Source organism: Neophocaena asiaeorientalis, unplaced genomic scaffold, assembly GCF_003031525.2.
Source record: "Neophocaena asiaeorientalis asiaeorientalis breed wild unplaced genomic scaffold, Neophocaena_asiaeorientalis_V1.1 scaffold312, whole genome shotgun sequence".
Lineage (NCBI taxonomy): Eukaryota > Metazoa > Chordata > Mammalia > Artiodactyla > Phocoenidae > Neophocaena > Neophocaena asiaeorientalis.
Window position 1 is genome coordinate 2,077,591 of NW_020174707.1, and position 11,399 is coordinate 2,088,989.

Sequence of the window (11,399 nt, forward strand, 5' to 3'; positions counted from 1 at the left end):
GGGGGGGGGTTGTTTGTTTTCTCATTTTATTAAAAAGAAGTCTAAGAGTACAGAAAAGTCTCATGAACTTTATGGGTCTGTTTGTTTTTGTCAAATAATATTTGGTTCCTTTAACTCCACCTAAGCTCTTACTACTTCATACTCTTACGTGTTTTTATGTATGATCATGCCTAAGAAAATAAAATGGCATTTTGCATAGCTACAGGTATTACTTATGAATTTGCCCTTTATCTTAGAATTAAAATAGTTACAATATTGTAAATATGTTAAGTTTAGAAGATAACAGGCATGGAGCACTATTTCCTATACAAATGAAATACTGACTTTTTGAAAATAGCATTGATTACTGTCATTGTCTTTAAGGTATGTTTCCCACACAAAATCTTTATAGCAAAAGTTGACTAAACAAATTGGGTTTTGGTTTTTTTTGGTTTTTGGTTTTCTTAACGGGGAAGTTGATTAAGGGCTCTTATTGAAAATAGTTAAATAACTATTAAAGTTCATTACTGATAGATACACGTTTATGCCTATTGTATGGAAGTTTTACTTTGGAACTTCTCTTGTATGTTGTCATTTAATGTTGGTTTGAAATCCCTTCTCACCAGACAATCACAGTAGGATAGTATTTTCTGCAAGTCTAAACAGCATTATATACAGTCATAGGTTGTGTGTGTATGTGCTTTATTTTTGAACACAGGGAAAATGATTGAGGGAGTGCTAATACTATATGTAAATGCTAAACTACTCATTCTGGATAAGGCCATAAAATTGTTTGCATAGACTGGGCAACTTTTTTTTTTTTTAATGTCTTCATTGGAGTATAATTGCTTTACAATGGTGTGTTAGTTTCTGCTGTATAACAAAGTAAATCAGCTATACGTATACGTATATCCCCATGTCCCCCCCCTCTTGCGTCTCCCTCCCACCCTCCCTATCCCACCCCCCTAGGTGGTCACAAAGCACCGAGCTGATCTCCCTGTGCTATGCGGCTGCTTCCCACTATCTGTTTTACATTTGGTAGTGTATATATGTCCATGCCACTCTCGCTTCGTCCCAGCTTACCCTTCCCCCTCCCCGTGTCCTCAAGTCCATTCTCTATGTTGGAAGGTTACATAAAGGGTCCTGAGACAATCTGTTTTAGGGTATTTATTTATCAAGAGCAGGGGTTAACAAACTATGGACCATAGGTCAAATCCAGCCCTGCATCTGTTTTTGTAAAGTTTTATTGGAACATACCCACTCCTTTACTTACTGTCTGACCGCTTTCACTATAACAGCAGAGTTGAGTAGTTGCCATAGGGACCTCATGGCCCCAAAAAAGCCTGTAATATTTACTCTCTGGCCTTTTACAGAAAAACTTTGCTGACTTCTCAGCTTCAAATGTCGTAGTTTTTAACTGGAATCATAAAATCTAATTTCTCTTTTCTCTTCTATGGGCTGTTCCCCAGTTATAGTAACAGTTTGCTTAATACTTCATATTCCATTCATGTCACTTATAAATGCCTTTATTTGTGTACCTTTTTCCCCTAACTAAATTGAAAAGCCCTAAATATGAGGGACTGTCTTAAACATTGACTATCCCACAGGGCTTTAAACATGGTAGGCACTCAGTGTATTTGTTGAGTGAATGAATTTAATGGTTGAGAATGAATTCCTCACATCCCATGTTCTAAATGCATGAATATGTCTCACCAGAAATCTGAAAATTCCTTTGGTAGAAAATTGCCACAAGGTGGGATTGTGGCTCCTATTCAGATTGCTTATCCTGTATTCATTTGTGTGTTTAAACTTGTGCTTTAGTAAGGTTTCCATTACAGAAGAGGAGAAACATTTAAAAATTCAGCTCATTAACAGATCTAAACAGATGATGGTGGAAGCAGCATGGTAGACTATAAAGAGATTGAGATGTGAAACCAGACAGACCTAGCTTGAAAACACCATTTCACCTAGTAATCTTGACCAAATTCACATTCTGAATCCCACTTCCCTCATTTCTGACGTGGAGATGGTGATAGAGAAATATTTGTCATGAAGACAAAGCACCTGTTATATGTAGTGTGTAAACAACCTAATGTATGCCCAGCAGAGGATAAGTGACCCATAAATGGTAACTCATTTATTGGTAACATTTTATGACTTAATGGGTTTTGTGTTATGTTATAAAAATTGCAAAAGTAGTTTTCATTGAGTCCATAACGAAATAAGATGTTTAGAAAACTAAGGAATAAATTCTCTGATCATTTCTTAAATAATATCTTTAGATACGAGTGTGAAGAATCTTTTACGACTTTGAATGTAGACATTAGAAATCACCAAAATCTTCTTGATTCTTTGGAACAATATGTCAAAGGAGATTTATTAGAAGGTGCAAATGCTTATCATTGTGAAAAATGCAATAAAAAGGTATGAATTGCCCAGTTTTGTTTAAAATAATTATGATTACATTTAATGGGTTTGGAAGAATGGTTGTTTTTGTTTGTTCTCAAAATTCACCCTCTTTATTCCCTACCCTGCTTTGTTATAGTGGTAACAGAGAGGTAGTTAAGATAACTGACTTAAAGGTTTGTCAGGTAAAGATGATTGAGAGAAAGGTTTGTCAGGTAAAGGCAATTGAGAGAAAATAGTGCCAGAAGGGCTAGGGAAAACAGGTAAAGATAAGAGTGAATCACTTTAGAGGTCATAGTAGCTTAATATCAGTCTCTTGTCTGAGTTACACAGGCACTTTTCATCCATATTCAACCCACCTGCTCTTGAACTCCTCGAAGCTACAGAGCTCATAGAGGAAAACAATTCTCTCATGTCCAGAGTTGCTACCCAAGACCAAGAAGTTTGCTGAAGCCAAACCGTTAATTACTTTAGCCACAAAAGATTTCTTCTACCACCTGTGTTTTTTAAACCACTTGGATCAGATTTTTAGACTCACTTGATTGGTTTTTGCCTGTGGGCATTTAACAGTTCTTTAGGAGAGACAATTTACGCATACATATGGTAAATAATGTGTATCTTTCTGGGTTCCCAAGCCCTCTCACCTGTAAGTCACCTGTATTGTTTTGACGTTACATACCACTTAGAGAGGTATTAAAATCTAGAGGTTGAGATCATGAGCTATAAAGCCATACTCCCTGCCGCTCACAGCTCTAAGACTTGAGGCAAGTTATCTCTTACTACTCCTAATTCTCATCCTTAAGTTTCAGGGTTGGGAGCGTTGGGAGGATTAAACATGTTACTACTTGGACAGCACTTAGCATCATATAACTTGGTACCTAATTGCCCAGTAAATATTAGCTGCTACTATTATATTTCTGTAGTTTGCTCACAGCAAACTTCATTAAAATAACAGTAAATATCAAACAAGTAATAATGGTTAGATAGCACTTCCAATATAGAAATCAGACAGCGAATGATGTCTATATCACTAATTTTTGCAAGTTGTAGCAAAAGGCATCAGCTACTTCGTATTAGTTTTAGTGAACATTTTAAAAATATCAACTGACAGAAATGCTCTGATTATGTTCATTATCATGTATTTGTTTATACTTAAAATTTCAGATTAATCCTGAGAATTTAATAGTAGAGTTTTAAATTTTGTGGGTTTTTTGCAGTGGATTATAAGAGAACATCTAGTAATTTGCTGTGTTCATTTTAGGTTGATACTGTAAAGCGCTTGCTTATTAAAAAATTACCTCCTGTTCTCGCTATCCAACTAAAACGATTCGACTATGACTGGGAAAGAGAATGTGCAATCAAGTTTAATGATTATTTTGAATTTCCTCGCGAACTGGACATGGAACCTTACACAGTTGCCGGTGTTGCAAAGCTGGAAGGAGATAACGTAAACCCAGAGAGTCAGTTGATACAACAGAATGAGCAGTCTGACAGTGAGCCAACAGGAAGCACGAAATACAGACTTGTGGGGGTGCTCGTACACAGTGGTCAGGCGAGCGGGGGACATTACTACTCTTACATCATTCAAAGGAACGGAGGAGATGGCGAGAGAAATCGCTGGTATAAATTTGATGATGGAGATGTAACTGAATGTAAAATGGATGATGATGAAGAAATGAAAAACCAATGTTTTGGTGGAGAGTACATGGGAGAAGTATTTGATCACATGATGAAGCGCATGTCATACAGGCGCCAGAAAAGGTGGTGGAATGCTTATATACTTTTTTATGAACGATTGGACACAATAGACCAAGGTGATGAGTTGATAAGGTATATATCAGAGCTTGCTATCACCACAAGACCGCATCAGATCATTATGCCATCAGCCATTGAGAGAAGTGTGCGGAAACAGAATGTGCAGTTCATGCATAACCGAATGCAGTACAGTATGGAATATTTTCAGTTTATGAAAAAACTGCTTACGTGTAATGGTGTTTACTTAAATCCTCCTCCAGGTAAGTATCAAGAATTTAGCTTCTTAGTAAGAAAGCATACCTCTTCTTTTACTTGCAGGGTTTCTTAGCAGGCATCAACATGTTCGTTTTCTTTCTTTTTGGTTGTTCTAAAGTCATGTTTCAGATGACTGTTACCTTTGAGTGGTATATATTGTCTTGCCATTTGGAGACAGAGGAGCTTTTGTTCGCTACAACAGTTTGGTTTTTTTACTCAAGCATTAGTTGAAGGGTGCTTTACTGAACTACTAAGAATTATTTCATAAGTAGCCCAGGGGTTTTAACATAGTACTTGGAAAATTGTTGATAATGCAGATTTGTTTTTTGAAAATGAAAATGGGGTTTGAGCACAGAAATTTGTTTGACTATTTTTTAATCTACATTTTATTTTTAGGGCAAGATCACCTGTTGCCTGAAGCAGAAGAAATCACTATGATTAGTATTCAACTTGCCGCTAGGTTCCTCTTTACCACAGGATTTCACACCAAGAAAGTAGTCCGTGGCTCTGCCAGTGATTGGTATCGTTGCTTTGAATTTTCATTCCTATTATTACTGGCATTTAGTTTGGTTCTTTAATATACTGCTTTATTTTTTCCAAGCCATGATAATCTCATTTCAGATTTGGAATGCAGAATTTTAAAAATCTTGGTAGCGATAGTGAGAGAAATCATATTTAAATAATTACTGAGTGGTGGGATGAATTGGGAGATTGGGATTGACATATATACATTAATATGTATAAAATAGATAACTAATAAGAACCTGTATAAAAAATAAATTTAAAAAAATAATTACTGAGATTAAATACCACCTTTTATTATTCAGAAGTTGGCTTCTGCTTCTGTTACCTTGTATCATATCTTTGACATCTCTGTACAAAACATTACAGGATGATACTTAAAAGTCTAAGCTATCTAATCACAAAAGTATTAACATTTTAGCTTCCCTAGATTAAATTCAGCCATAGATTAAAAAGGTAGAAACTTAAAATGAGTTTAAGTTTCTAATTGTATAAATTTAGAGGCCATTATAATACCTCGATTTAACAATATTTACTTACTATTCTAGTAGTAAGATGTTAAGGGAATGGGGATTATTGTTTTGTCATTGAACCTAGAAAGAGTTTGGTCATGGATTTGTAGAGGACTGTATAAGTTTTCGTCTATTTATTTTGTCACTCTGTGAGAATAGACCAAGTCATAGTATTTATCTTTTTAATATTAGTACTAGAAGCTACCATTGCTGGTTCTCTCCCTCCAGTAGTAAAAGAAGTTCTTTGATGTTTTTTTTTTTGGTTTGGTTCCTAGAGACCCATCCCTATGCTACAGGAAACATGTTACTGAATCGATATTCATAGATTTTTGTTTGGTTTTGTCTTAGGTACGATGCATTATGTATTCTCCTTCGTCACAGCAAGAATGTACGTTTTTGGTTTGCTCACAATGTCCTTTTTAATGTTTCAAATCGCTTCTCTGAATACCTTCTGGAGTGCCCTAGTGCAGAAGTGAGAGGTGCATTTGCAAAACTTATAGTTTTTATTGCACATTTTTCCTTGCAAGATGGGCCATGTCCTTCACCTTTTGCATCTCCAGGACCTTCTAGTCAGGTAATTGCCCAGTTAACAGAAATAAGTTCTGTTTCCTGGAAGTTGAAGTCACAAATATATGTGCATCTGTTTGATATATTTACCTAACAAACGTGCATGAGCACGTAAACCAGATAGTCCGATAACTCAATGTTTATATGAGTTCCATTAAAAGTACTTCCCAGCAGTGAATAGTGACTATTGGCTCTTTAAAACATAGCGGAATTTTCTGTTAATTCAGTTACATTCAGTGGCTTAGTTATACACTTAACTGTTACATAAATTGTATATAAATTTAAATGGACTTCCATTTGTTAAAGCTTAGAACAGTATGAAGCCTCTATAATGAAATCTACATTGGATCTTCATCCCCTTTCCTAAAAAGCAACCCTTTTTAATCATTTCTTGTGTGATCAGTCCTTCCAGAAATTTCTGCCTATATTTAACATGTATATGTGCATGTCCGTTTTTCATGCAAAGAGAATTATATTGTACCTGCACCTTGTTGCTGAAACACAACCAATGTTTTATCCTTTACAGGCTTATGACAACTTAAGCCTGAGTGATCACTTACTAAGAGCAGTACTAAATCTACTGAGAAGAGAAGTTTCAGAGCATGGGCGTCATTTACAGCAGTATTTCAACCTGTTTGTAATGTATGCCAATTTAGGTAAGAATTTAAGTTTTCATAATTCTCTTTTAATGTATTAAGTAATGAAGTCATGTAAGTCACATGATGAAATATAACCTGGTCTAAAATAGAAACAGTGTTCCATAAAACCTATTGTGAATTTTATTTGAAACTTTTTTTTTCACACTGCACTTTTCACCTTGTACTTTATCATTATTTACGCATGTGTCTTATCTCTGCACCAGACACAGGTCAAAATCTGTATCTTAATCATATTTTTATCTCCTAAAGTAGTGGTGCTAGACCTTTTTTTTTCTTAAATACTGATGCCTGGGCCCCATCCCAAACCAACTGAATAAGAATTCTCAGAGCTAACACAAGGAATCCACATTTTCAAAAGGTCCCTGGATGTGTAATACTCACCAAGTTTGGGTAAAGGACTTAGTCTGTACGTAAGTTTTTGTTGACGTAAACTAAATTAAAATCGGGGATAATATAAATATTCACTTAAATTACCTGTTATTTATGTTAAGTTCTAAACCCAAACATCCCTGTCATTCCAGGTTTTTTGTGCATGAACTTACCAATCGCCAGTTGATCCATGGCCCTTTTAACATAAGCAACATTCTACTTTGCGTTTGTCGTCTTTTCCCTTACCTTCCCATACTGGAGATGCTTGCATATTTGTAGTTGAAAAGAATATTTACGCAAACAAGCATAAGGGGAATCTGTATTTCACACTTAGAAATGCCAATTCTTAGGTATTTATAAAAATCTCACTCTGTTCAACTCCCTTTTTAGGTATTCCCTGTTCAGAAAACATGCATCGTTGGTGCATAATCTAATCTAATTAAAATTTCCCTGCTAAAAGCAAATATGGGTCTATAAACTTGAATACGAAATCCTTAGGACCAGATAGATATGCTTTGTGGTTCAGACTGTTTGGTTTTAAGAAAGGTAAAATAGCCCATATGCCCTGAATTACGTAACATCCCTAGAGCAGGGTCTGAAACAGCACTTTGTAATCATACACGTGAATATTCACACTGAGAGGGGATGATTGAAGACTGTGCATAGCCTCTTGTCAGTTCAGGCCAGATTTTCACAGCAAGTTTATGAATGAACTTTGTTTATATTGATGTTAAGAGCTGTTTGAATCTTAGGATTTCAGATAAGGGATTTGTGGATGGACCTGTATTTATTATACTTCTTGGAACATGGCAATAAATAAGACACCTATTTTCTAATGGAGTATAGAAGCAAGTTAAAAGGTACTTGCCATAAAATATGTTTGTGGCTATAATGGGGAAAATACAAAGTGCTATGGAAGTACATCATAGGGGGAGTGTGGGGGACTTAGTGGGGAAGATGTGGGAATTGGTCGGTTGAGTCTTTCCATCCAGAGTGAACAGCAGGTGCAGAGACTTGGAATAAACTCAGCATGGCTCATTGGAGGAAATGAAAGTTATTCAGTCTGACTAGAACTGATGTAATATGGGGATGGCAGGAGTGGTGAGCAGAATTTTCTAATTGTGCTATTCTGTCAAGCCTTGTGAGAGATTCTGGACTTTATCCTGAGAGCATTGATGAGCCATTGTAGAGTTTTGAATAGACATGGCTTCTAGAAAGATCCAGGCTGCAGTGTGGAATGGATTATTGGGGAGTAAGACCAGAGATTGTTAAAGTAATTTATAGATAGAAAATTGTTGTGGCTTATACTGAGGAACTGGCAGTGAGCGGGATACAAGTAGTCAGATTCTGGTGCTTTTTATTGGAGATAAGGACAGTAGGATTTGGTGATTGGATATTCAGGGAAGGGGAACACGGAAGAGATGTTAAGAATGATGCCCAGAATTCCAACTTGACAAACTGAGCAGGAAGTAGTGCCATGTACTGAGAGGGGAAACACAGGAGGAAGAACGTGGACAGGGAACTTGAGTCTTTGTGACACCCAAATAGAGATGTCCAGTAGAGCGGTGATCTATTTGTCTGGAAATATTTTGGAATCAGCTGAATGAAAATAGCTGGAACTTGAAGCCATTAGAGTGGGTTTGATCGTCCAGGGAAGGCATATGGTGTGAGAAGATAGCCTGACGTGGGAACTTTGAGGACCATCACTTTTGAAGACAGGAAGGAGGACTCACAAATAAGAAGAGGTAGAAAGAAAATAAGACAGGAACCCAAGAAAGGAAATGGTTATGGTTTGAGAACTGTTCCTTAGCTTTAAACCAGAAAAGGGGGCAGAAGCCAAATAGGCATGGGTTGAGGACTGGGAAGACGAGAAAGTAGAGGGAACAAGTTTAGGCGTCAAGAAGCTTGGCTGAGGAAGAAAGGCAGTTCATAAAAGAATTCTTATTTCTCAGTTTTCGTCATTCACCTAATGATGAGGATTGCAGACTAGGCAGTTCCCGAGACTCCCCAGGCCATAGAAGGTGTTTCTCTTCCTCATGCCCAGTAGGATTGGAATGTCATAGTCACCGTTTAACCATTTCAGTACTTAAATCCAGTTATACTAACTCAGTAGATTTTTGGTTCTGATTAAATAATACTCTGAATGCTAAGTAAAAGTGATCTTCTGATCATAAAAGTTGTAGAAAAATATTTTAATATGAAGCCCTTCCGTCCCAGTTCTTTGCTCTCATATAATTCTTCCCCTCTCTTCCTGCTTCTCCCTTCTTTATTGTAGGTGTGGCGGAGAAGACACAGCTTCTGAAATTGAGTGTACCTGCTACCTTTATGCTTGTGTCTTTAGATGAAGGTCCAGGTCCTCCAATCAAGTATCAGTATGCTGAATTAGGCAAATTATACTCAGTAGTGTCACAGCTAATCCGATGCTGCAATGTCTCGTCAAGAATGCAGTCTTCAATCAATGGTAAAGTCAAATACTCCATTCTTTACATTGGTTTTAAAGTACTGCTGGCCATATATAGTACCTGATTCAAAGTAATTCCAAAGATATTTAAAAATAAAATGAGAGTCTGAAAGTCCATGCTTTGGAATATTTTATAATATTTTGAGTCCTGCACCTTTTTCTCATATTTAAAGGGAATTTTTCTGTCTACTTGCTACTGAGGTTGGTACCTTGTTTATGAAGTAGTTTTAAGAATTAACTTTTTATATAAAGAAAACGCCAGTGTTGGCATTTCAATTTTATATTTTATCATCTTGATATATGTGATCATTATAATGCTTAATATTACTTTCTTTGTTGTACTCAGGAAACTTGATTTAAAATATTATTTTCATAAAATAAAAAATTCATAAGCTATTTTCTGTGGTGAAAGCTGAGTATTATTGTAGAGAAGCCGATTAGTTTTTCATTGATGACAAATCTGTATTCTAGGTAATCCTCCTCTTCCCAATCCTTTTGGTGATCCTAATTTATCACAACCTATAATGCCAATTCAGCAGAATGTGGCAGACATTTTATTTGTGAGGACAAGTTATGTGAAGAAAATCATTGAGGACTGCAGTAACTCAGAGGAAACCGTCAAATTGCTTCGTTTTTGCTGCTGGGAGAATCCTCAGTTCTCATCTACTGTCCTCAGTGAACTTCTCTGGCAGGTTAAAGGAAAATATACATTCATATGTCTCTATAATTTGATTTGTTATTCCTTTATTTTATATTTTTATTTTTTAATAGTTTTTTTTAATATAATTGACTTTACAATTATATTAGTTTTAGGTGTGCAACATAGTGATTTGATATTTTTATACATTACACATTACAAAAGGATCGCCACTGTTGCTGCTTTAAAATAAGTTCTTCACCATGTCTTACCTGTTTTTAAAGGTTGCATATTCCTATACTTATGAACTCCGGCCCTATTTGGATCTGCTTTTGCAAATCTTACTGATTGAGGACTCCTGGCAGACTCACAGGTAGATACCCTTTTTTGTTCCTTGCCCAGCTTTTAGAGTAACTGAAATTACCAGTCGGCACATATTTTTTTTTTTACCTCTTGAATATCTAATAAATGTATCTTAAACAAAACATAAGACAAGAATGAATAAAAAGGTCCCCCCTTCCTCACAGTTTTATTTCATTTTTTACTTTTTGCTCTCATTGCCCAAGCTGCATACTTAATATATTAACCTTTCTCTTTCAATTGTTGTGTTTTTTGTTTGGGGGGATTTTTTTGTAAATGTTTCAATTTCATTAGTGATGCTCTAGGGTTATTTTAGGATTAGATTACGTTAGTTTTAGAATTACATGAGATAACATTTGGTTATCTAAATATAGTGCCTTCAGTAAGTACTGTCAGTTCCCATTATTCATGGTAGTTACGGTCTGAAAGTCACTGTGAACACTGAATGAGCAAATACTAAATCATTGCTCCTGGGGGAAAAACAGGGTTAGGTTCTTGCCAGGCTCTGGTTTCTTTTTTTTTTTTTTTTTTTTTTTTGTGGTACGCGGGCTCCAGACGCGCAGGCTCAGCGGCCATGGCTCACGGGCCCCGCCGCTCCGCGGCATGTGGGATCCTCCCGGACCGGGGCACGAACCCGCGTCCCCCGCATCGGCAGGTGGACCCTCAACCACTGCGCCACCAGGGAAGCCCTGGTTACTTTTTTCTTTTTCAACCAATCAATACATAACCTTTTTTTAATGTGTGTTTCTGTTTAAAGACACCTTATTTACTGTATATTGCTGACTTATTAACGTTGAATTCACAATAAATCGGGTCTGAACAAAGCTTATCTGACATATATTTTCTCTGCAAAGCACATCACGGCCTTCTTGGGCTTAGAGAACATTAGACAGCACTTCAACACTACACTTTTTTTT

The 11,399-nt window shown here is 36.4% G+C and overlaps 1 protein-coding gene across 1 annotated transcript in view; it reads left to right on the forward strand.

Annotated features, from left to right (window-relative positions):
- The window catches only part of LOC112409616 (probable ubiquitin carboxyl-terminal hydrolase FAF-X), a 77,668-nt gene that overhangs the window by 62,972 nt on the left and 3,297 nt on the right, over positions 1 to 11,399 (forward strand). Inside the window, exons 28-35 of the mRNA XM_024759837.1 lie at positions 2,262 to 2,403; positions 3,647 to 4,400; positions 4,792 to 4,915; positions 5,778 to 5,817; positions 6,523 to 6,652; positions 9,300 to 9,485; positions 9,957 to 10,177; positions 10,407 to 10,495. Of these exons, the coding sequence (XP_024615605.1) occupies positions 2,262 to 2,403; positions 3,647 to 4,400; positions 4,792 to 4,915; positions 5,778 to 5,817; positions 6,523 to 6,652; positions 9,300 to 9,485; positions 9,957 to 10,177; positions 10,407 to 10,495 (1,686 nt within the window). The remainder of the gene's footprint in view (positions 1 to 2,261; positions 2,404 to 3,646; positions 4,401 to 4,791; positions 4,916 to 5,777; positions 5,818 to 6,522; positions 6,653 to 9,299; positions 9,486 to 9,956; positions 10,178 to 10,406; positions 10,496 to 11,399) is intronic.